The 25,935-nt window shown below is 33.3% G+C and overlaps 2 protein-coding genes across 3 annotated transcripts in view; one reads left to right on the top strand and one right to left on the bottom strand.

Moving 5' to 3' along the window:
* The window catches only part of LOC117109609 (tripartite motif-containing protein 2-like), a 12,281-nt gene extending 9,074 nt beyond the window's left edge, over nt 1–3,207 (bottom strand). The window contains exon 1 of the mRNA XM_033251990.1: nt 2,794–3,207. The gene's annotated coding sequence lies outside the window, so the exon portion shown is untranslated. The remainder of the gene's footprint in view (nt 1–2,793) is intronic.
* Nucleotides 1–25,935, top strand: part of LOC117109608 (low-density lipoprotein receptor-related protein 2-like) — a 51,599-nt gene that overhangs the window by 12,185 nt on the left and 13,479 nt on the right. The window contains exons 2-23 of one of the 2 annotated variants that reach the window (XM_033251988.1): nt 9,893–10,006; nt 10,486–10,602; nt 11,484–11,600; nt 12,288–12,410; nt 12,835–12,963; nt 13,899–14,157; nt 14,279–14,407; nt 15,282–15,452; nt 15,980–16,203; nt 16,779–17,039; nt 18,064–18,180; nt 18,524–18,646; nt 19,171–19,293; nt 19,625–19,753; nt 20,542–20,658; nt 21,400–21,516; nt 22,323–22,439; nt 23,356–23,475; nt 23,599–23,715; nt 24,615–24,740; nt 25,115–25,243; nt 25,363–25,488. In XM_033251988.1, coding sequence (XP_033107879.1) covers nt 9,893–10,006; nt 10,486–10,602; nt 11,484–11,600; nt 12,288–12,410; nt 12,835–12,963; nt 13,899–14,157; nt 14,279–14,407; nt 15,282–15,452; nt 15,980–16,203; nt 16,779–17,039; nt 18,064–18,180; nt 18,524–18,646; nt 19,171–19,293; nt 19,625–19,753; nt 20,542–20,658; nt 21,400–21,516; nt 22,323–22,439; nt 23,356–23,475; nt 23,599–23,715; nt 24,615–24,740; nt 25,115–25,243; nt 25,363–25,488 — 3,105 coding nt within the window. Of the gene's footprint in view, nt 1–9,892; nt 10,007–10,485; nt 10,603–11,483; nt 11,601–12,287; nt 12,411–12,834; nt 12,964–13,081; nt 13,159–13,898; nt 14,158–14,278; nt 14,408–15,281; nt 15,453–15,979; nt 16,204–16,778; nt 17,040–18,063; nt 18,181–18,523; nt 18,647–19,170; nt 19,294–19,624; nt 19,754–20,541; nt 20,659–21,399; nt 21,517–22,322; nt 22,440–23,355; nt 23,476–23,598; nt 23,716–24,614; nt 24,741–25,114; nt 25,244–25,362; nt 25,489–25,935 lie in introns of those variants that run through there. The other variant, XM_033251989.1, reaches the window with a different exon arrangement.

Below are 25,935 nucleotides of genomic sequence, written 5' to 3'. Positions count from 1 at the left end.
CTATTGATGGTGGGTGAGTGCACCCGATTTTGTTTGGCCAGTTTGCGGCTCTCTCTTTCCATAGTTGTTTCCCTTTCATCATGATGTTTCCGCTTGTGGTTGTAGTTTATGTTTAAAACAAATTAAGAGAAATACAAAAAAGGGAAAGAAAGAGGTCACGCCAGGGTTGTTATTCAATGGTAAACAATAGTGCGCCCTCTCCCGGGGCACCGGAGTCAGCCATTGTGGGTCGATATTTACATGTGTTTGGTTCTTGCTGAATAAACGTTATAACTGTAGACTACCGTGTGTGTAATTTCATTTAAGTCGAATCTAGCCTACTGGCGGTTTTCATGTTCCTGCTCTACTTTTTCTTTTAATTGTTTTCCCTGTTTCTTGATAGTTTCGACCATTTCTTGCACATGATTATCAATGTCTCTTAAGCAGGTCTGCTTATTTTCATCTAATTTTGCTGCATTGTAAAGAAGATCATTGAGGCCTTCCTCCATTGTGGTGGTGTAAAGATTTGAAGCTTTCTTCAATTGAACTGCAGTCATTTTAAATTCATTAAATGCCTCGGAAACACTTATTACCTTATGTTTTCCGTCTCCTACATTGTGTTCGGTAATGGCACAGTGCATACATATTACATTTTCACAGAATTTACAATACAACTTCATAGGTTCTGAGTGAAGAGCACACTTTTGGCGATGCAATGATGAGAATTCTAGTGGCGTCATTGATTGCACATCTTCTATTGAGTGTACTTCGTGACTCTTAAGAGCTGGAAATCTCTTGTGATGTTCAAAGCAAATACAACACATCTGTCTACATTCCTGACAATAGTATGTTGCTTTTTTACCTTTTTCACAACTACATTCTACTTGTTCCCTTTCTTCTACTTGTTTAATAGCTTCTAATAAGTTATTGATAAAGGTGTTTGGTGGTAGATTCTGAAGCCCGCCCTCTGGAATGGAATATGATTTTGAGCAAGTTGGACAACTTAACTCGCCCTTTTCCTTGATCCAGTCTTGTAAACATTGTATGCAAAAACTGTGAAGACAGTTCAGTGATTTAGGCTGTTGAAGTCTTTTGAGGCAGATGGAGCATTCCAATACTTTTTCTTGTAGGTCGTCCAAAATTTGGCTTAACTCATTTTCAGCCATGTTAAATTTTATCCTGCAAATTACAAATTTAAAAAGTCATACGATTTTAATATATTAAGAGAGCATATATTTCATTTCATTCATTTCATTTATTTGTCTCAAACAATTAAAATGTACATAAACAGAAACGGGAAAGAACAATCACAAAAGTTCAAAAAACAGAGACAGGACACTCCAAAAGTAAAATCAATCACTGTCGAGTGGAGGACCTTTACATGAAAAACACAATACATACAATATAAAATTCTTCAGAAAGATAAAAAATCGAAAGGTAAATATTGAAATATAGAAAAATGAGTAAAAGTCAATAAAAAATGAAATTTAATTTAAAAGGTATTTGAGATATAAAAATATTCAGATAAGCATGAAAATTTATCTTAAAATATTCAATGTGAAAATGTCAAACAAATCATTTAAAATTGCATTGCATATAGCTTGAGATATTAAACGAAACACAGTTGAAATATAATTATTTCTAACAAAATAAAACATGGCATTACATAATTTATATCAAGTAGTAGAATACCTTATTGATAGGCCTAAATATAAAAAAAGACAGAGATATTTTATTTGACATATCTCAGTGTATGCTAGCAACCACACAATATGCGCATTGTTTGTTGCTTTGAATAGTGTTTTTTATTAGGCCCAATAAAAAAAATTATTAGTTTATCACCCTCGCGCGCATGCCTTTTATGGTATTGAAAAAAATATATTTTTTTGGGAAAAAAAAAAATTAACATTTTTTAAAATTTTATTTTATTTATTTATTTTTTTCATTTATTTTATTAAATAGTTAGTAGATATTGTTTGCATTATCTAAATCATGTTTTACTTTGAATATCAATACACAAGCAAACAAACCAAGGGTTATATTTGGCTTTAGCAAAATATAAAATAAAAAAAGCCTCCCTCCTCATCACTTTTCCTGCCCAGATAGGGTGATACACTAATAATATTTTTTATAGGGCCTTAGTTAATGTACCGCGGTGCCTTAGGTAAGATAGAAACAATGTTGGCTACACGATGTGGTTGATCTGCAATCAAACGTGAACAGAGTGTTATGCCTGAAACATCTCATTGTGTCAATAAGCTTTGTGGTCAATAAACTACCACCTACGTGCCTCATTTTATACCATTTGCCTATGCAGCATCTCTCTCTTCCTCTCCCCCTCCCCCACCCCAAAACCGATAAAAAGCAACGCATTCTTTTTCTCATTTAAAAATATCAGGGATCAAATAATGCGCCCTGATCTTAAGCATTTGATGACAAGACAAGATCTTTGAAAAGATAGGCCTAATTTTTATAAATAAATAAAATAAATAAATTATCATTAACAAATGAGAAATTTATTAACAACAATTCTGCGGATATAGGTACTAAACAACCCTTTTAATTTCAGTGTTTTTGAAATATAAACAATATTATATCATGATAATCGTTAAACTAAGCAGAGTAGAATAATGTAGGCTAATTTAATTGTCATTGTTTCATAAGTACTGTAGGCTTGGCATACATATTATATTCACTTATTTATTTAAAATATTTAACATATAATAATAAGTACATATATATATATAATAGTCATATATACTTCAAAATTGTGTGTCTACTTATACCATTATTACTGGATGGAATGTTACTTACTTTGACTATGTACTTGACGTTTCGCCTGCTACCAGCAATAAGACCTAGACGTAAGTGACGGTATGATAGTTTATAACTATTGACTTCCGATTTGTTCAGATAGACAGTGACGCTGGAAATACAACGCTCACGTTGTTATCTAATGAAACAAACTCCAAGTTCAAGGACTGCCATGTCCTCATTAGCCCTTACTATTCAAAACAGTCTAAATGATATTTTAACATATGTTTAATGTTGGATAACTTTTCATAGCTATGTACAATTTATCTTTGTCCTTAAATCTAAGTTGTTTATTTTCAGTTATTTTTCAACGTTGTATAACGCATAATTGTTTTACAAAGTTTGCTTTCTCTTGGTACTCACTAGATTTTATCATTTTGTATTTGATAATATATGTTCACCTCTTTGTATATATAAAATATAATTGAATTGAATAACGATGATGATGTTGGCGGTGACAACAAATGATGATGGTGATTATGATGATGAACATACCGACTGTGATGATGATTATGATGATAATGATGAAGTAAATGATAAAGATAATATAATTGAATTGAATAATAATAATGATGATGATGATGACGATGGCGGTGACAACAAATGATGATGATGATTACAATGATGAAGATACTGACGATTATGATGATGATGAAGTTAATGATAAAGATAAATTTGAAAGTGAAGGTAATAAAGATCGTGAAAATTTACGTGGCATTGGCCTTGCTGTCATTTGACTTTTCATACCAAAATTGTTTAAATTATTATTTATTATTTCACTAAAGTTTATAATACCATTTCTTAGTTCTGTGCGTAACCTTGCTAACAGACGGACAGGCAGCCTGACAAACATAGCAGTGAATACATAACATTCTTTGGCAGAGGTAACACAGTATCAGGTTTAATTCAAATGAAATGTTATCCAATTGAGTTATTGTTTTCCTTTTAAATTAATGGTTTTAAAATAGAAGTTTGTATTATTCTTTTTTGTAGTATTATTAATATTATTTATATTGTTTATTATTATTTTCTTATAATATGTCGTGACAACAGATTCAGTATTTGCGCACAAACCACATTTTGTTATACATTTTTAACAATAACACAAACAAAAATTAGTAATTATATATTTTCACTGATTCATGGTTTGTGACAGCAAATTTCCTTGGATAGTAGGAAATTATTGTTAAGCCCTGTGGAGAATTTATTCCATCTTCGTCTTTGTCAATTCTTTTAATAAAAGTTCCATCACTACCAAATAACTGTAATTTGTTGATACTTGATACTATGATGTTTCCATCTCTATCTACAACAATTCCGCCAGGCTTATTTACCCTACTATTATCATCACCAGGCCCTATGAGCACTTTTCTGAACTGTTCTCCATCCCATAATTCTATTATACCATTATTTTGATTTGATAAAAGCAAGTTGCCATCCCTCGTAAAAGTAATATCATTATAGCCTTTGAATGTAAAATTCATTCTTTTGGCAAATTCACTATCAATATTAAACGAGTACATAAAAATACTATCGAAACTTGTAGCATAAACATCTGTCGATGACTCGTTTACCACGATTCCAAATAAACCACCCATCACTCTCTTTCCAATTGTGCTGGTTAACTGACCTTTCATCGTGCATATCCTGATGCACTGATCTACACCATTATCACTGAATGCTAAGTTACCATTTTTCATTTTGTACATTCTATTAACACACACAACATTTGGCAGTTTAATACTCCCAATATATTCACCAGTTTGCCTATACTTTAAAATTTCATCTTTCTGAAATGAAACTAACAGGCAGTAGTTTTCTTTACACCATACAACATCAGCAACCGTTTTACCTACTTGGATAGTGTTCACTAGACCTTCCTGTTGGATATTTATTGTCATTGGAGAATATTTAATTGGTTCACCACCAATACTAACATCTAAAGTGTAAACACCAATACTTGTACATACTATTTTTACAACATAATTTCCATTATTCTCCTCTATCATGGGGGTCAATGTGATTGCTTCTGTACCTTTTGTCAATGTCGCCTGTAGTTCATTTACTGGTATTTCACATTTATCTGTTTTGACTATTTTGACCGGTACTGTCTGGCGTTGTGTCGCAAATAATTTTCTCTCGGTATTAATTCTTAAACAATCTGCTACCTTTTTCTCACTTACATTTCCAATCCCAAATTTCTTTAATTCTGTAACTTGCTGCTTGTTTTTAAAAAAACGAATTTCTTCATTATCTGTAGTACTTTCATTTTTTATTGTTTTGGAGAGTTGCTTGACTTTTTCCTCCAAGGATGTAATAATCATTCGACTCGATTGCATAGCTGTTGCTTCATCGCTCTTCAATAACTGACTTAAAAAATTCAGTTTGTTTGCTACATCAGATATTGGTATACTTATTTCATGAATTTTAGCATCATTTCCTTTCTTTTTCTGTTCATGGTTTCTCTTTACTTTCTCTTTTAATTGCTCCCCGTTGTTCTTAATAATTTGTACCATTTCTTGCACATGGTTTTCAATATCTTTCAAACAGGTATCTTTATTGTCGTCTATTTTTACAGCATTGAGAAGGATCTTAGTAAGAATAACTTCTGCTGTGGTGGTGTATTGATTTGCAATTTTCATCAATTCAATTGCAGTCTTTTTAAAGTCATTGAATGCCTGGGAAATACTGATTAGTTTATGGTTTCCGTCCCCTACACTGTGGTCGGTAATTGAACAGTGAATACATATTGCAGTTTCGCAACATTTACAGTAGAAATCCAGAGGTTCATTGTGAATGGCACACGTTTGGCGATGTAACGATGAAAACTCTAATGGCGTCATAGATTTTACATCTTCTATTGTGTGTATTATGTGGTTTGTAAGGGCTGGGAATCTTTTGTGATGATCATAGCAAGCGGAGCAGATGTACTCACGGCATTCCAGGCAATAATACATTGTCTTTTTACCTGTTTTACAATTACATTCTGATTTTTCTCTTTCCTCTATTTGTTTAATAGTTTCTAATAAATTATTGACGAAGGTATTTGGTGGTAGGTTCTGCAGACCGCCATCTGGAATTGGATAAGATTTTGAGCAGGTTGGGCAAGCTAACTCGCCCTTCACCTTGACCCAGTCTTCTAAGCATTGAAAACAAAAGCTATGTAGACAGGTTAATGATTTAGGCTGTTGAAGCTTTTTGAAGCAGATTGAGCATTCCAACACCTTTTCTTCAAGATCATCGATAAATTTGCTTATTTTTTTTTCCAGTCATTGCATTGTATTCTGTAAATGATAATTGGCTATTATTACCCAATAATGTGAAAGGAAAGGCACTAAAGTAGTTTCCTCTAAGAATGACATATTGCATTATGACGCTTTATCCATAGAGTTTAAAGTAAAAACTCTAGAATCATTAATTAGATTCAAATACCTTCTAATAACTTAATAACAGTTGTATTTTCATAAGAAATTCAGAACTTACTTACAAACAGCATTTAAATAACATACAGCAGTTAACTGTTACTTTTCAATCTTTTCAACTACAAATACTCTGTCTTTATGACTTTTACATGGCATCGCTCGCAACGACTGTATCATTTCCTAGATTTTTTTTTTTAAAGTTTGACGTATAAACTTCCGTATAGTAAGCCTAGAGGAATGTAAAAAGCAACACGTTGCTAAAATTAGAAAGCGCAATACCATCCTATTCTTTAGCATTAGAGATTGTCGAATTTTAAGATTTCGCTCCTCTACAGTCAGCCAATGAAATTATTTTTTAGATAACAAGAAAGCTTGATTTATTATCTTTGTAATAGTGAAAGGCCATGAAAATCGGGTCAGGCCTTTATGAATGAGAGTAGTAAAGTAAAAGTAAAAGAAAGTATTCCGATAAAGCAATACAGATTTTTAAATTATAAATACAATAACATTATTTCTAAATACATTGTGCACACATTACTGAAACGGTCAACAAAATCGGTGGAATATCAACGGAGGTAGCTTAAAAACACGTCCAAAATGTTCGGTTTTCATGCGATTTCAAGCCGTTTGGCCTGGCTTTTATGGGATTTTTGGGGACTGAAAACAAATTGTAATGCAAACTTACTAGTCTATCAGATTACAATCGTAAACAAAATACATGTTGATAACATTTTATATAGAACGAAGGCTAGCCTATTTAACCCCTGCCTGCTGAGTGAGCCATCATAACTGAATTATGATTTGTTTTTGAGAAACTAGCATATTTTTATCTATATATTTTATCATCGCCGTCATTATAATCATCGACATCATCATCATCATCATCACCATCACCACCGTTATTATTTTTATTAATATTATTGTAATACTTTTTACAGTGATTAATTTAGTATTTATTTTTCGGAAGAATCTATAAATACTGTACTGTATGCTTGAATGTCAATGTTCGACTATAAATTGATATTTGTATTATTTCAAGCATCGATTGTACAAATGTTTTGTATGAATTATTGGATTTTCAACTAATTTTGGCAACATCCAGTATTTTTTTATAATTAATTTAAAATATGGGTAGTTATACTTACCTTAATATCACAAAATTTAAACGTTACATAAGCAAAATGACTCAGAAATTTCGCTATTTGTATTTGAAATGAATGGGAATTTCTAGAATATTGTGCAAGGTTAAGTGACGTATTTGTCGAATGACATATTTCCTGTTTTTTCATGTAAAGGTTTGTATCTAGTTAACTCATCATATACTACTGGCGGTGTTTACTCACAAACTAATATTACTGAGAGAAAAAAAACATACAATTTCCCCAACATCAGGGACAAACCTAAAATTATATTACACCCCGAAAATACACAAACACTGCCCACTACATCCAATAATAGATTGTAAAAACATTATTTTCTACAATGTTTCACGTAACCTGACAGATATGTTAGGACCACTACCTAGAATAATTTGTAAGGTGTTTTAGGACAAAGAATAAAAAAAAAAAAAACGTTTAGTATAAAAATTGAATGTGAGCATGTAGGCGTTTTATGACGCACATTCTGTCATTGATTCCTGTCTTAGGCATAGAATAGTGTTGTACCCGGTACAAATTCGAATTTGTTGATTAATATAATGTAATAGCTTATTACAACATCATTCCGCCCTCTTCAGATAAAACAAAAATACTGTTAAATTTCAGAGGCATTATTCCCCAGTAACTTGGTTGCAGCTAGTTTACAATTCAATCTAGCACCTTTGCTGGATTGCAGTATTGTTGTTGAGGTTTTATATGGATATGATATGAATTATTATAGGCCTAAGTAGCTAATGGTTGACTAGACTATACAAAAATGATTTAGCTTAAATTTTTATTTCGCTCTGAACAAGACTAACATTTCACCGGGAATTCACAAATTTAGAGTATTTTACTAAGCACAGGATAGAATTATAGGTGGCTAAACAGTTTTTGGCCGATTCTCACCCCCCCCCCCCCACAGGGTTCCTCCCCCCCCCCCCCCACATCCGTAAAATGTTTTTTTTTTATTTATCAGCCTAGTAAGTTGGTCTATCAGACACCTTAAAATGTTAGTTTATGAACCACACATGGTGATGTTGATTCAACTATATGAATTTGAGTAGCTCCTCTCCCACTATAACGAAAGATCCGCCCCTCATATACATTCTCAAAAAGTTCGTGACATACAGTACTTATAAATAAGCCATTTTGGTAACCTCCATTCTCCATGTTCAATAGACAGTGGTGGCGCCAGGATTTGCCCGACGGAGCGTCCGAGGTCTCCGACGGGAGGGAGGCCGATATCCCCGAGGGAAAAAATAATGTGGACATGGTCGAGCGTCGCTCAAAATCTCTCGAAAGTGCTCCAGGGGGTGCGAGGCCCCCGAAAAATATGACAATTCCGGGGTTTCAAATCTTATTTAATCGATTTTGGAATCATGTAGAGAATACATAGGCCTATATACACTTTTGTAAATGTGATTTTCTTTCCCGAAGGGGAGCCAGCAAGTAGACCACCTCAGCCCTACCATGGTCGGGGCTTCAGTATAGGAACATTTATGATTATAGCACCTCTAAATGGCCGTAAATTGAACTCTCAGACTTTTCCCCTTTACTGTATTTAATAATTTTGAGAAAATAGGGGATCGGGCCGACTGGAGCCTCCTTGAATACACCAATGAATAAAAATCAACACAGTAATGGAGAATTACACTCCTCTAAAAACCGAATAATATTGAGCCGGTTTTTTCTTCTTCAAAATCATGTTTTTATTTTAAATTATTATATTTAGCTCTATTTATAATGGGCCCCTAAGCATTCAGCCAAAATGCTTCACACTGGCTGCACTGCCCGTAGCTACGCCACTGCGGGTGGCAATGGGCCGGGCGGAAAATGGCCGGTTTCTAAATGTCAAGTGCATAATTATTATAAGCCTGGGTAGCAAAGTGCTGGATGGCAAGAGGCCAGGTGGCAACGGGCCAGGTAAAAATGTGTCGAACCTATTATTAAAGTTTTATTTTTTACATTTTCTATAAACTATCCACGCATTTTTTGTTTTGTGATAAAATCTTCATAGGCTTAACTAGTTTAAATCTAGATAAGATAAAAGTTAAGTGACGCCACGTTTCATGTAATGCCAGAATAGAACTCTAGATATAATTATATTTCTGTTTTTGTATTTGTATTTTTTTCTTTACTCTACTCCTCAAATTGTGTTGTGTGATGCACAATTATTATTTCCAAATTTTGAGGCCACTAAAATAATAGCCGAAGCCGAAAGAACCGTTATTTTCTGGAGAAAAAATTGTTAAGAGCCTAGCACGTGCTGAAGGTAGTTCTTAAAGAAATATATTGAAACGAATTGCTTTGTAAGTCAATCACCTTGTTGTCTCGTCTTGTCTCTAAGCCTTCATACAGTAACTGGCCGCCAATGCCGTCGCGTGCCTTTAGCAGACCCTAACAACGCGGTGTGATAAAGAAAAAGAGACTTGTCCATGCCCTTTAAGTACGAACCGCAAAACATTATTACCAGGTCAAAGTGAGTGTAAAATAATGACATCACAGTTGACGTATAAAATGTATTCTATTATATTTCAGTTGATGTGTGTGATGCAAATGAATTCCAGTGCAACAACCGATATTGTGTCCAATTGTCATGGGTTTGTGATTATTTTAACGATTGTGGAGATGGCTCTGATGAAAACAATTGCGGTAAATATTATATTATTAATTATTAATCTTAAACTATTATATAACAGAAATTGTATATCTAAGATGTATAAGTTTGATGGCATAATTTCTACAAAATTCAACTGTTGCTAGACAAATTAATATACCTGCTGATTCTCACTTCAAAGTAAGATTATAGCCAGACAACAAATATAAAAAAAAAGGAAACTAAGGCTAATTGAATAAGTATGGCTTTACAAATTAAATTTAGCATATCGTAATATTTACACTACATTAAATTCATAATGAGGCACGAAATCTCAAAACCAGCATTATTCATATTTTCCACATTATAAGCTCTAAATGATATGTGATACTAGATCAAATTAATATTGTTATGAGTATATACGGCTTCTCTACTACTAACGTTTACGATACTGCAACATATAAATTACGGTACTAAGTTTAATATAAGTAAATATTCCTGAGTTCCTTCTTGCGCTCTTTTTTGGGTTTTGTAGGATTTTCTTCTTGCAGCTCAGCGGAGTTTACATGTGGAAGTGGCCGCTGTCTACCATTAGCCGTGCAGTGTGATGGAAACAATGATTGCAGAGATAACTCAGATGAAGTCAATTGTGGTGAGATGGATTAACATTTTAAGGGCCCTCCCTTTCTTATCTTATAGACTTCATTAAAGAGAAAAGAATATAATTTTACGTAGCTTGATGTATATCATATAAATAAAAAATTCACAAGTTCGTCAAATATCCGTAGCTTCTCCCACCGGTGCCATATCCCCCAGCCTAAATACTCGCTTCGTCCTCAAACCCTTAGTGCGGGCCTTCAGCGTCTCTGTCGGGCAGATCCTGCCGTCACCACTGTACCGTTTACACTTGCTTTGCAGATTTTGTTTTAAATATGATTACGTCAAGGAAGACGGCCATCCTGTCGGGAAAATTCTCCATCCCCGTGGGAGTCATCGTGCCCCTCCCACCCGTTGGGAAGATCATGGCGCTACCTCTGCAGGTCTTGCAAAGTACATTCGCAACTAGCTAACTATATTGATGCTAATCAGTTTATCCTGAAAATAATGTGTACTTATATAGGAAATTTAAACAGGTCTACCAAACTCACCTACTACAAAAGCTCAGTTGGTAAAGCAAAGAAACGGTATTCGGAGAGTTTGAGTTTAATTACTATAAACATTAAAATAAAAATAGCGTTTGTTGTTGGATGCGCCGCCACACAAAATACTAGTATGGTAACAATGGAATTTGGGAGTTCTTTGTTATTCTTTGTTCCTATGCTCATTTTGTGTGTTTATTCGTTTCATTGTGTTTGCATTTTGGAAATTATCGAAACTGATTGACGGATTTTAATGTGATATTGTTATTCTCATAAAATACTTAGACAGTATAAAATTACATGTATCTAGAGCAATCTAAATCGGGGTTTTATCCGAACATCTAAGAAAGTCCTGTAATAGGTTACCATAAATGGTTATCTGCCTTCTTTCCAGGTACTATCACATGTGGACCTTTTGATCATGTGTGTTCTGATGGAAGCTGTGTCTCCAGAGACAAAATTTGTGATGACCTGAGTGATTGTGTTGACCTAACAGATGAACACAATTGTGGTCAGTAGTTAATGTTTAGTCTTTGGTGAAAGCTTCAGATAATATTAACTATGAAAAATAGAATAATAAACATAACAACCACCGTGCATAATAACTGATTTATAAGAAACAGCTAATAAAAATTCAGTAAAGCATATACAGTGATGTTGATTACCACAAAATGTTTTGTGTACATACCTATATAATATATCAAAATCGATCTGACTATACATGTACAAGTGTGGAGCAGTTCAGAATAAAATTTGTTGTAGTCCATACGTGTTCTCAGTGTGTGCAGTCACAAATTATTTTCATGACTAGGTTCAGCTGCATACTTTGATGTATATCACATATCATATTTTTAAAATTAATTTATTGTCATCACCTAATTCACACGTTATTGTGCGCTGCATTTCATTGGCAGGTCTATAGGTATCCCGTGCATTTCTTATAGAGTTTGATCTCGTAAAAGGCCTATATGTTTTCTTCTGTATTTTCTGTTTCGGTTTTGTAGGTAATTAGTTTGTTGTTCTATTTCTTTAAACTGTAACACCTCCACATTCAATTTCTTTGATTGAAACTTGAATGACAGATAAGGATTCTTTTTTTCTACGGGCACAAAATGGATAATAACTAATTAATATTAATTCATGTAAAGGAGAAAAATACACAATAATATTAGGCCCTATAATAATATCTGTTTTGCAGGCATTAATGAGTGTAACGCTACCGTAAGTCCATGTCAGAATATTTGTATCGATACACCAAACTCATATCAGTGTGGTTGTGAGAGTGGATACAAACTGAAGCAAGATGGTATTAGTTGCGAAGGTTTGTATTTTCTATTATATTATATAACAGCAAGTAACAAGTAATTTATAATACAAGTTGGCATATATCAACCTGAAAAATTTATGGCAGTCGCGAATGCTAATCGGTTATCAATTAATAAATACACTAAAGCGAAAATTTATAACTACAATTTTCCAATGCTATCTATTTTCCTTGAGTCTTTTGTATGGCACTATATCTACTGAGATTTTGTCTTTCTTTATTCCGATCATACATGAGTTAAATTTTATTGTAATGTCTCCTAAATTTTGTATAGACCAGATTTGATGAAATAGAATCAGAATAACAAACATTTCTTTTTAAATTGGCTATGTATTTTAAGTTATGACCAAGAATTCAATTATGTACTTTTTAAATCAGTGAAATCCAGATTTAACCAATATTGTTTTGGATTTTTTTCCAGATATCAATGAATGTGTGGATGAACCATGGCTTTGTAGTCAGACTTGTATTAATTTAGTTCCATCTTATAGATGTGAATGTGTTCCAGGCTATGAATTGAAAACTTCAGGAAGCTGTATCCATAGTGATGGTAAAATAGCTTCATCATCATATACTTATACGTGAACTTATCTTTCAAAAAATGCGTTATAGAGAAAGTTCGGCTTCTAATTTTTGTGTCTACTGCCCCCATCGGGGGTCGTAGACACTATGTCATGATGTAGCAATTAAAGATGGCGGAAAAGAGTAAATCTGGTGGAGGAATGACGGGTACTACTACCACGAGGTAGGGGCGTTCTATTGAAAATCGAATAGCGTTCGGAATTCGAACAAAATTGCGTTCAAAGCACAAACATGCGTTATAGGGATGCAGGACTCGTTCGCCACGAAGGCTTTTTACCGTCATTTGAACATGGTGGTACTTTTCGAGATCAACGACATAACGCGGTAACTCCAAGAGTTACTCTTTTTTAAAGTGTTTTTAGTGTAATATAATAGTAGTATACAGAATATTGTGATGAAAGAAAATTTTCATGAAAAGTCCAGATACACTACAATAATACACACATCTGCATATTGAAGAACACAAGATTAAATTCAAAAACAAAAACTCTTGTATATGGCAGTAGACACACGCTCCCGCTGGGACCTATTTTTGACAGTGTTTTTGCAACTGAAATATAATTGCATACTAAATACGTCATCATCAATTTTCTTCTATGGAGGCTAGATCACTAGCTTTTTTCATTCCTGTCTGTTTGCAGTTAGTTCTATAATGCCTTCTGGTGTGTGGCGCAAGAGTCATTAAGGGGATCGATGATTATGTTGTGAGGGGCACTAACTCGCAAAATAGGGTAACTTTAGGTGATTTTAACTACTTGAGCATGATTTTTGTAAGGGTGGGGGGCGACAGGGGGCGTGAGTATTTATTAGATGGGCATGTGCCCCACCCCTCGTGCACCCCTAGATACGCCACTGATTGGGAGTATCCCTTATACATGTTTAAGATGTGACGTTGTTTTGTAGATACGGAGCCGTACCTGTTATTCAGTAACTATCACTATATTCGTCGAGTTGACCTTAATGGAGAGAACGACCAACTGCTGTCACAGGGCTTCTACCTTGTTTCCGCCATGGATTTTGATTTAGTCGGTGGGCATATTTACTGCATTGACTACTTGCAAAACCAAATAATGCGTTTGATGTTAAATGGCTCAGACCCACAAACAATAATTTCGCAAGATATTGATGAGGGTGAAGGACTAGCAATTGATTGGGTTGGCAGGTAATTTATAATTTCCTAAATTCCTAAATATGACATGTTGTACTACATACCATTAGGTGTATTTAATGTTATCAATCAGTTTATATATGAGTGTGTTGTGTAAAAAATTGCTTTTTATTAGGAAAATATATTGGACTGATGGTGGTCGAAAAGTAATAGATGTTGCTAATTTAGATGGGTCGTCAAGAAAGACTCTCATACAACAAAACCTCTTTGAACCCAGGGGAATAACGTTGGATCCAAGGAATGGGTTAGTAAGGAATTCATAACTTGTGTTGCATTTTTTAATTATAACTAAAAAAATCTTAATAAAATCGCAGTGGATTTCAATGATACCATTTATAACAAATTAGAACGTGGTAGTAGATTCTTTAAAAAAAAATATTTAGGATTATAACAAAAGTTCTGATAATGTCATTCAAGTGTATAAAATGAGTTATCAACTTGCATTAATACAATTACTCAAAACATACGAAAGAAAATCACTTTGATTACCAGATGATTTAGGAGTCTTTAGAACGGTATTTTTTTTCCGTCTGTTAGGTGAGAAAACATTTCTTGTTATATTGTAATTTACAATGATGTCTGCCTTTTTGTCTAGCATTCCACCATTACTCAAGATGCTAAATCTCATTTGCTGTTAAATAACGGTCTATTACAGTGCAATGGCGCAACAATGGAATAAGCTCAAACCATAGATTTATGCTAAAATAATAGAAAGTCAGATTGTAATTGAAGATGGACGGCTCACTTAGCCAGAAGGAAAGCACCACATTATATCAAATGTATTAAAACAAATAACAATTGTTTTTGTATGTAAGCAGTGGAATAGCAATAGAAGAATCTTGTATAATATTTATTTTATAAAGATTGTGATGACAAAATTGTTGCTCTGAACTTGGCCTAGGTATGTATCGAGGTTAATAAGTAACAGATCATTAGTCAGTAAAGATTAAGAAATTAAGAAACATTGAAATTAGTATTTACTGATAATCGTACATACATTATAATTCATGAAAACAATATCCATATTTAAGGTTAAAAAAAAACCATACACTGGAAGAACAGTTTTAGTATTTTGCAACCAGTAATCATTCATATTACTTAACTATGCTATCTCACAGGTACCTCTATTGGTCTGATTGGGGATTAAGACCATACATTGGAAGAGCAGGTATGGACGGATCAAATCCAATTGAGTTTCAAAATGATCTTGTTGGCTGGCCAAACGGACTTACAATTTGCTATGCAACTAATAAACTCTACTGGGTCGATGCTCATCTCGATCATATTGTGTAAGGATTGTTACGAATAAATAAAAAGGTTTTAATGGTCGTGATTACATGTGGCTGGAAATGCAATGTTATTATTGAACTGAATCTGTTGTAGGTCGCTTTCGGTAAAGGACAGCATAGTGTTGTTCATAATCAACGTTGCTGTTTCTCTTACTGTACGCGGCATAGAATGTCCAACAGAATTACATATAACAGCAAGCCTTTGGCATTTAAGGCCTACTGACCTAGGTTATGCTACAAATCCCAACATTTTAGTGCTCTATTAGTTGCACATAACTATGTTTTAGCATATTTGATGTGATGTTTACCTGGAGTATATAGCACATAACCGCATAATCGGTCTGGTAATTGTAAAGTAATAATAATGAAAATAATTATATACTATAGAATGTAGAACAGGAAAATATTTTATTAACATTGTATTTGGTGGAGATAAGCAGTTGATAGCCTGTTCTGTAGAAGTGAAAAAGTGTAATTGAAGAAATTATTATAATGATGATGATAGTTATACTCAATTTAAACTATAGCTATTCAAATTTGAATGGAAGTGGTATTACAATACTTCTTGAAGAGGGGGTTGGTCATCCATTTGCTGTGACTGTTTTTGAAGATTACCTATATTGGACTGATTGGAATTTAATGACTATTAATAAGGCAAACAAATTGAGCGGACGACAAGCGGAGGTCTTAGACACTTTAATACAACGACCATTTGACATACACGTGGTGCATCCTCTCAGACAAGATGCAAGTGAGTTGATATTGCTGTGTAGTTGGCCTATTAGAAGTTACTTTTATTTAACCATTTTTTTATGTTCAACGAATAAAGATGAAATTTCATTGTATAGTAACAAAAGTTAAATTTATTGAGGCAAAACATATATTAAAAAAGCTTACACAGTCTTAAAAACAGCAAAATCGAACCAAATAAAATGAATAATAAATAATAGTTCAATTTAAATGTTAGAATAAATTTAATTTGATCCGTCATGACAATGCAACGTAAAGTTTTATGATTGTGAATGGTGAAAGGAAAACATATAATTATTTGTTTCTTTGATAGGCGTCATTTTAATCTTTTATCTAAATTATTTTACTAGATATTGATTTCTTGCTTGTTGCCAGGCATGGAACATGAGCGCCCCTTTGTCATTTCCGTATATTTGCCAATAATGTGAAGTTGTTTATCAGCTCTACTAGACGTGTTACATTACTGATATCCCGCCTGTTTAAATTACTATAGTAGTAAAGCTTTCATCACACAATTTTCGAGATTCGTTTTTTTTTCTGCGACTTTTAACCAAAAATAATTTCATTTCATTTCAGCTATCATTAACCCATGTGATGTAAATAATGGTGGATGCAGTCACCTATGCCTTCTCACCCCATCCAACATTCAAGGAGTTACAAACTTTTCGTGCGCATGTCCAAATAACTTTGAGTTGAAGTCTGATGGAAAAAATTGTGAGGCACAATGCACTAATCAGCAGTTTAAATGCGCTGACAATGACAAATGTATACCTTTCTACTGGAAGTGTGATGGTGAAGGAGACTGCAGAGACGGCTCCGATGAAAATATAACTTGTTGTGAGTATAACAACAAATATGCTTTAAATTATCACTGCGTAACTATTAAAAATATTGTATATTACTTGTAATAGAATTGTTGCATAAATTGTATTTATTAATATTATCACGTAATGTTATTCCTACAGAAACCAGTATGCATTGGTTTTATTGTTTTCCGGAATTATAGTTTGTGGTATTTTTGCCCATTTAATTCTAAAAAATATTTAAAATATTACATTAACCTACATGGTCGAAATAATTATAATATTTATAATTAAATAATGATGTTAAAAAGATCTGATAAAATAATGCGACACTTTTAAAAGAGTAATACGATTTAACAATCATTGTGATTTAGTTTCAATTTCTTTTAATTTTATATCATATTTTAGCCTTTATATAGAATTACAATAAATAAAATATTTGTCTCACAACATTCACAAGCTAATATACGTGTATATGTGACAGCAAGTTGTAGATTAAAATCATCTTTTTACTATCAATACTGGCATTCTAAAGCAATAAAAGAACTTTAACATCATTATCATAAGCCATGTATCATAATTTAAATTAACGTTATTACTATTTTCATCATTATCATAATTATTATCATTTGCATCATCAATATAATTATCTTCGTAATCATCATCTTCATCATCATCCTTCTTATCATCACCTGAGACAACTATCATCACGATCATCATTGCCAGTATCATCTGCATTGCGCAACATATTTCTAGCATAGTTTGTACAGAAATCTGTTTTGATAATGAAATGATAACTTTAATAGGAATATTAGCGAACAACAAACATTTGGCGTAAAGATAGACAATGTGCACACAACTACTAAAAACAATGGACCATTCTGGAAAGCCTTAAACAATGGATATTGTTATTAAATCCAACACAGTATATAGTACACGTATATTAGCTTTTATACGTTGTGAGACATACGCGTATACTGGCTATTGAAACATGCTCAGTTTGGTCACACAAAAACTATATACTTTTGACCTGCAGTAACACTATTTTCTTTTTGTAGCGTATCGATCTTGTATGTCCGGTTTGTTCCAATGTGATAATGGAGAATGTACTTTTCCTGCCTTCTTATGTGATGGTGATAATGATTGTGGCGATAATTCAGATGAGAACCATTGTTGTAAGTAACAATCTTAAATTAAGAGGCCCATGGATAGTTTAATACTCTATTGTAAAATCTACAAAGCCCTCAAACTTTGAGATTATTTAAAATATTCAAATAAGTTGTTAACTTCCAATGATACACATATGCCTAATAAAGCAATCGATTTATGTCAATTGACTACGAGCATGCTCAGTTCTAACTACGAATTTTCTTATTAAACTTAAATATTGGGGGTTTTTTTAAGGTTGTAGATGTGAAAATTATATATATAGTTGTCTCAGGTTGAATGTTCAATATAGGCAATATTGGGATCTTCAAATTATAGCAGTTTAAGAAATCTGTACTTTACGTATTTTAGCAACTACTGAATGTAGCCCATGGGAATTCCGCTGTGACAATGGACAATGTATTAACCAGCAAGACGTGTGCCAACTAGAAGCGCATTGTGCTGATGGATCTGATGAACACGCGAATACATGCAGTAAGATGACTTCACATTGGTTTAAAAGTGGTTTTCAAATAAACTAGTCGTACTTAAAAATACACATCTTTTGTACAATGTGGAAAATATAGTTCAAAATCGTACAATCAACGATGACGACGGCGGCGATGATGATGATGATGATAATAATGATGATGATTATGGTGACGACGACAACGACGACGAAGAAGATCATTGTCGATGGCGGTGATAATGATCATGATGACAAAAATGTTGATGATAATAAATACAGTTCTCCCTCCAATTAAAGACCCCTCTAATTAAAGACCACCTCCAAATGAAGATCACTTTCCTGTCGTCACAAATCAACAAATATCTCTTATTTTTATTATTCTAATTATATACCAAAGCTGCTAAAGACCATGGAAACCCCGGTCCCAAAAGTGGTCTTTAATTGGTGGGAGACCTGTACTCAAAATACTAAAGTATTATTAAAGTTTGATCTGTCTTGATCTTGTAAATATTTATTTACATAACTTTACATTCTACTTTTATTTTAACAGGTAACAATAATTGTTCGCTTGGATACTTCCAGTGTGCCAATGGCTACTGCATTCCAGATGCATGGTTCTGTGATCTTGATGATGATTGTGGTGATAGCAGCGACGAGCCTCCCGATCAGTGCCGTATGTTTCACAAAATTAAGCTAGTTTGCACGCAAGTTATAGTAGTGATAGTAATGGTAGTGGTGTGGTGTGGTATGTTATCGGTAGCTTCGGCGGCAAAAAAAATATAAGAAACAATCGCCTGACAAATAATCTGAGCTATTTATATATTATATTAGTGTATTCTATTATTGTTTAATAAATTTAATTTGTAGGTATATGTCTAAATCTCAAATTAGGCCTATACCAAGTGCCCAGCCACTGTAATATTATTAAATACCAGAGATGGGAATATCCAAACCTACATGGAGCACAGATATTTTTTTAAATAATAATGTATTGATAATTTCAGAGACTGTGACGTGCGCTCCTGGATGGTTTCCGTGTTCGGATAGTTACCGTTGTATCCCAGAATACGCTGTATGTGATGGCAACTACAATTGTCGAATTGATATATCTGATGAACAGAGCAGCTTGTGTGGCAAGTTTTGCATTTTTACATATAAAAATATAAAAATTCTATGCTGTTTAACTCGTCGACACTCAAATATTAGATGACTAAGTGCCAAACAGGAGAACGGTGCTATGACTTGGGATGCCCTAGAAACAAAATGTAGATAGGTCGAGTCCTACCAGACAGGCTACGTCACTAGCTAGTCCAGGAGACTCTCACGTTCAAAGTACTGACTTCATTGGGGTTTTGATTATTTATCCAAAATGACGTAGAGGTCCTTGATAGAATTCAACTTGACAGAAGATTCAGTGAAAAGGGGATTTTATTTTTGTGTCGACATCCTATAATCTTTGTTTCTACTCTAGTTTTATTTTATTCAAAATGAATTTGTTCACCGTAGAAAGTTGTTTTATAGATTACAAAATGTTACATGAAATCAACTGTAGATTAATGTTTATCAAAAAATAATAACTAACCGGAATTCGTCAAAATTCGCAGCTTCCAAGGATTCGCCTCTGACCCCCACCTGAGACCAACCAACCTAGCCTTCCATCACAATGCTTTCTTTGCTCGGCTGGTCGCCTCCTGGCCATATCCTAAACATAAAACCTTCTCGCTATACATAGTCATGCATTGTAGTTACTTTGTAGTGGTGATGCATGCGACGTTAGTCTTCCTATTTTAGGGTCCTGCAACTTAGCTCCTTGTAATATATTTAACAGAACCTGAATATCAGCCGACCTTCTAAAATAAGCTGAAATAGCCACCCTTTATAGATCATATCGGTTTAACAAATGTTTTCCCTTATATTTTAGAAAGTCGAACATGTAGTTCGGATGAGTTCCGTTGTTATAATAACAGATGCATCCCTCTGCGATGGCAATGCGACTCTGACAATGATTGTGGAGATAGATCAGATGAAGTTGGCTGTTGTAAGTATTATGTAATAATTAAATTGAAGTGCATCTTAATTGTACAGATGCTTGCTTTATAATTCCAGAATCTTAGTTCAAATTGTGTGGAACATGTTCTTATAACTAAAGCCGGGAACACTAAGTCTGCCGGACGAAAGCGTTTCCACTGCAGCGGTTGTCGATCGCAGTCTGAATAGATCGTCGTTGCTACCATCCATGGAAACTTTTCGGTTGACCAAGTGTGCGCCCAGTTTCTCCTATATTAAGGCCTGTCATTAATATTTAGTTTATAAAGCATTTCATATGTCAATAAGTGTCAATAGTACTTCCTGTGGTGTAATGATAACTTATATAAATTAAATAGGCCTAAACTTAACAACACTACTATTACTTCATCAACAACAGTAGCAGAATAACTGCTATTCATACTTTATTTTATATGTATAAATTATTTGTCCTTTTTTAACCTATAGATATAAACTTACAGAAAATCGTTATAAATAGTCAATTTAATCTGAGCTGGAGCATTACCTAAAATGAATCAAGTTAAATTCTCTCTTATTATGGACCATAAAATGTAGAGCGTTCAAAGCAAAATAGAGAAACAATTTGTGAGTGAAATTACTATGTAATTAAAATTTAAAAAAAAAAAACAACCAATAATATTAATTATTACTAGAAACAAGAATCTATTCTTGTTTCTAGTTCATTCATTTAGTTCTGTGCTAGATTTCAGGATATGAAATTTATTTATTTTAGCTCCCAGAAATTGCAGTGAGAGTGAATTTAAATGTATGTCGGGGTTGTGCATTCCCTGGCATTACGTTTGTGACTTAGATTTCGATTGTTTTTTTGGAGAAGATGAGCAGATGTGCAGTAAGTTTATTTTTTTAATTTAAATTATTTATAGTCTATAGGCATTATACAACTATAGGTTAGTGGAGAAAACAGTACAGTATTTAACTATCGTACTGGCCAGAAGATTTAAAGGCCTCCCTTATATGCAATACTGTTATCAGGTCTTGGATACTTGTCGCTTGGGTCAGAATCATTTATTTAAAAATTTTAAACATTTAATGTTTCAATTATAGCCTTCGCCTCTCTGTAACAATCCTACGTGGAAAGAGTACAGGTGGATACTTGTCTTAACTGGAATTATGTTAGTTTGTCGTTTTATATTTATTCGCCATTATTTGTACTTTTAAGAATGTTGGTTGTAAATAATCACTATCCAGCAATTTATTTACAAGCATTTAAAATTATTTCAAACTAACACCCCATAACTTCCACTCCATACCTACAAGATGTGTGCTAGGTTGTAGAATGGCTTTATCTAACATTCGGACAGGTTTCATTATTTTATTTAATTTTGATTTGTTACTTTAAAAAAAATGTCTTAAAATCTTAAATGTATTTAAGTGTTTTTCCACGTGTATAATTTTCCAAGAGCTTTATTTCTTTTTTCTGTCTTATTCATGTCTTTAAACATTATACTTCTCTCTACCTGTCTTTTATTTTCATAAAACCAATGAATTAGCCTATTTGATGAAGTCAGTGACTAAAGATCTCAGTCACACACCAGGAGCCAGTATTTTAGAAACAAAATATCTTTAAAAAAAAAAAGCCCAACTTACTTTTAATCAAACAAACAATAATTTGATGGTTTTGTTTATTATTACAAGACACCACAGCATGTGATGAAGGCAATTTCCGGTGCATGACTGGACACTGTATAATAGGGGCATACAAATGCGATGGCTACGTCGATTGCTTTGGGGGTGAAGATGAGATAAATTGTGGTAAATAAAATTGGATTTTATGGGGTTTTTTTCTCATTATTTGTAAATAATCCAGCTCCAAAACTTAAAACAAAGAAACAGATTTCGACAAGACTTACTATGTCTGATATTGAAATTACAATGTAAAAAAAATAATCATTAAAAATTTATGAAGTAAACAATTTAGAAATACAAAAATAAAATCAAATAAAGAAAACAAACATAAAGACCAACTCTACGTCAGCAAAACTCGAACTAGAGCTACAGTGCCAATAGCGAGGGTGTGATGTAGAGAATTTCAACCATTGAACCATAGACCCTGACCCTGCCGAAGTCAACGCATTTTAATGCGTAATTTCGTCAGGTCGAGGGAGAAAATTGCACATGCGGTAATTTTGGGTTAACCTAGTTGTAGCTAGTTACAAACGCTAGTTGCTTTAACTTAAAATTGCTTTAACATAACAGTTTTATTACCCGATTATTTATATAGAAAATATGCAGAATATCGTAATAATTATTTTAATATACGCATCTTTTTTATGGTCTTTGCTTAGACAAGTTAGAAGAATATCCAAGCATGGAAAGTGAAAAAAGTGCCAGACAGAAATATCCTGTGCAAAAACATAGTAAAAGAAGATAAAAGAATAAATAAACAAAACAAAAATCCCCTAAAAGCCATGATTACAAAATGATGTTCTGATTTTATTTTTACATATAGCATCTATCAATACATACATAAATTTACATGATGGAAAAACAATATTACAATAAATGTGAACTTAACACAATGGCAATACATTTTTTGTACGTTTATGTAAATGATAAGTATGGAACTATTGACTCTAAAGAGGGATCATGTATTATGGCTACAATCATAAGTTAGTCATTTGCAACTTGTTCCAATAGAATACCGTTTTCATGAAATAAACTGTTCTAGGGCCAGTTGACTGTGAAGACTATGAGTTTCGATGCACCAACACCGATATATGTATTCCTCAAACATTTACATGTGATGGAGATAATGACTGTGGAGATGAATCTGATGAACAAGATTGCGGTAAGTTATTATTTACAGCAAAATTTCCAAGAGCCCAATTTAACTGCTGCAGCAACAGCTTCAAAGTGCCTTAACCAACAGTTGACACCCAGCCTTTTATGTTGTTTATATTGTGTATTTTAGATAAATGTCCAACAGACAAGTTCATGTGTTCTTCATCTGGGTTATGTATACATACCATTTTAATGTGCAATGGTTTTGAAGATTGTGTCGATGGCTCTGATGAAACAGATAAGTCATGTAAGCTTTTTTTTTCATGATACACGTTGTACAAAATGATTTACTACCAATAATAAACTGGCTAGCTGTAGTAATATAAAGTGCCTGGTACATTCACATTCAATTTATTATCAATTTTCATTAAACAAATTTGAATTATTGTCAAATATTTCTCTTAAACGCCCCTCGTAATTTGGGAAGAAACGTGGTTAGGCGGAGCATACAGTGAGAATTATTTTTATCTGACAATGTGTCTGACATTTTGAATTTACTTAAAACCAACAAAACCCTATAGAAATTTAAATTTTTAAACGTTAACGTTTATAAAAAAAAGTTTTAGCAATAAATATTCTTGTACAGTATGAATAATTTTGTGTGAGGGCCACTTTCACATCTTTATTATGAAGATACCAATGTTGCCTTTTTGAAAAAAAATCTAAAAAAAAAATGTTTGATGATGGAGATGTTTACATAGAACATTGGAAAAGCGTCAAGCACTGTATCTTCTTTGTAGATCTACGTACATATTAGCTACTAATAATTATTGATAGATTTAATTTATAAATTTTCTTTCACTTTATAGGTAAAGAGTATAAAATAGTAATAGGATCGACTGTCGAGGTTTCCTTGAAACGGAATCCTACTTCAAAAAGTACTACTACAAACTAGAGGGCGTCCTTCCGATGAACGTTAAAAGGTGTTCATATCGAACATGTGAACAATTTGAGTTTCGAACTCTATTCGAATCTATTTTAAGTCTAAGAGGGCGCCCCTGTTTCGTGCTAGTACTTTATCATCAAAGATCTTATAATTAAATTATAAGATCTGTGTGCTTTATTTTTTAATTTTATTGCGTGCATACGTAATCAAGGCTGTCGAACATCTTTGCTATTCTATACCTTTGATATAACATATTTTAGGCACTCCGCTTCCAGAAATGTGTGAATCAGATGAATTCAAATGCGAGAACTTGCGATGTATTCCAGTTACCTACGTCTGTGATACCTTTGATGATTGTAACGATAATACAGATGAGTATGGTTGCCGTAAGTTTCACAAATTTTAATTAGTGTGTGGTGAGGGCGCGGCCCACATGTTCAATTTATGGCACTTATAGCCGCTTACATGATGAATGTATAATAATTTTTATATTTTGAATAATAGCTAATCATATATATATATATAATATATATATATATATATATGTATATATGTATATTCATATTCAAATTAGATTTTGCTGCGTAGCACCGTGCCTAAGGGTTACATCTGCACATATATTATTATCCGTGGTCTAATGGAATCTGCATATATATTATTCTATAGGTCTCCATGGTCTAATCGATATTAGTGCTAGTTGGGTACGAAAGTTGGCCAATTGTTTTAAATTTGATTGTTCAACTTTAAAATTGATTTTCAGACAAGAACAGCACATGTGCTTCAGAAGCAGCTAAGTGTGAACAGATCTGCACAGACATAGACGGCGGATTTGCTTGCTCCTGTGGAGATGGATTTATACTAAGAAAAGATGATAAAATGTCTTGTGCTGGTCAGTACTTTTTATTACTTTCCTATGATTTTAATTTTAATCGAAAATCAAATTACAAATTTGTTTGTAGGTTAAATGGTGTACACAAAACCTTTAACTTTAACTCTAATTTTAACTAGATTACAATGAGTGTGATGACAATCCATGTCACCAGGTGTGTGTGAATACCAAAGGTAACTACACATGCCGATGTGCTTCAGGATACGTTGATGCAAGTAGTGACGGCACAGATTGTAAGCCAGAAAGTATGTTTGGATTTTTGTTATTTTACTATTCATATTTGTTCATCGTTATGCCACTGTGTGTGCCCTCGAACCGTGGAAATCTCTTGGTTCCCGGTTCAATTCCAATCGCTGCTCTCCTTGTGTTTTCAGCTGGAGAGCTGAAATGCAATTTGAAAAAAAAAAGTGCACCGTCTTTCGGATGAGATGTTTAAGCCGTTGATCCATATGTGCAAAATGGCACGTTAAAGAGTGCAGTACACTCTTTGGATAAGAGTACCTAGGGGATTGTCTTCCGGTGTACTGCCCAATTCACCACCAGAAGGAATCCAATGGGAGTAAGTTTTAATACTTTCGTGGGTTATGTTTGGTGTGTAGCCTATCACATCGAATAAATCCAATCCACTCTTTATAAGCAAATGTTATCATAATGATTGTTTAATTATAAATATTGTTACTATTTGACTAATA

The sequence above is a fragment of the Anneissia japonica genome, unplaced genomic scaffold (genome assembly GCF_011630105.1).
Source record: "Anneissia japonica isolate Jap-2015-1 unplaced genomic scaffold, ASM1163010v1 scaffold287829_len2072220_cov186, whole genome shotgun sequence".
NCBI classification, from domain to species: Eukaryota; Metazoa; Echinodermata; class Crinoidea; order Comatulida; family Comatulidae; genus Anneissia; species Anneissia japonica.
This window is presented reverse-complemented; position numbering and strand designations above follow the sequence as displayed.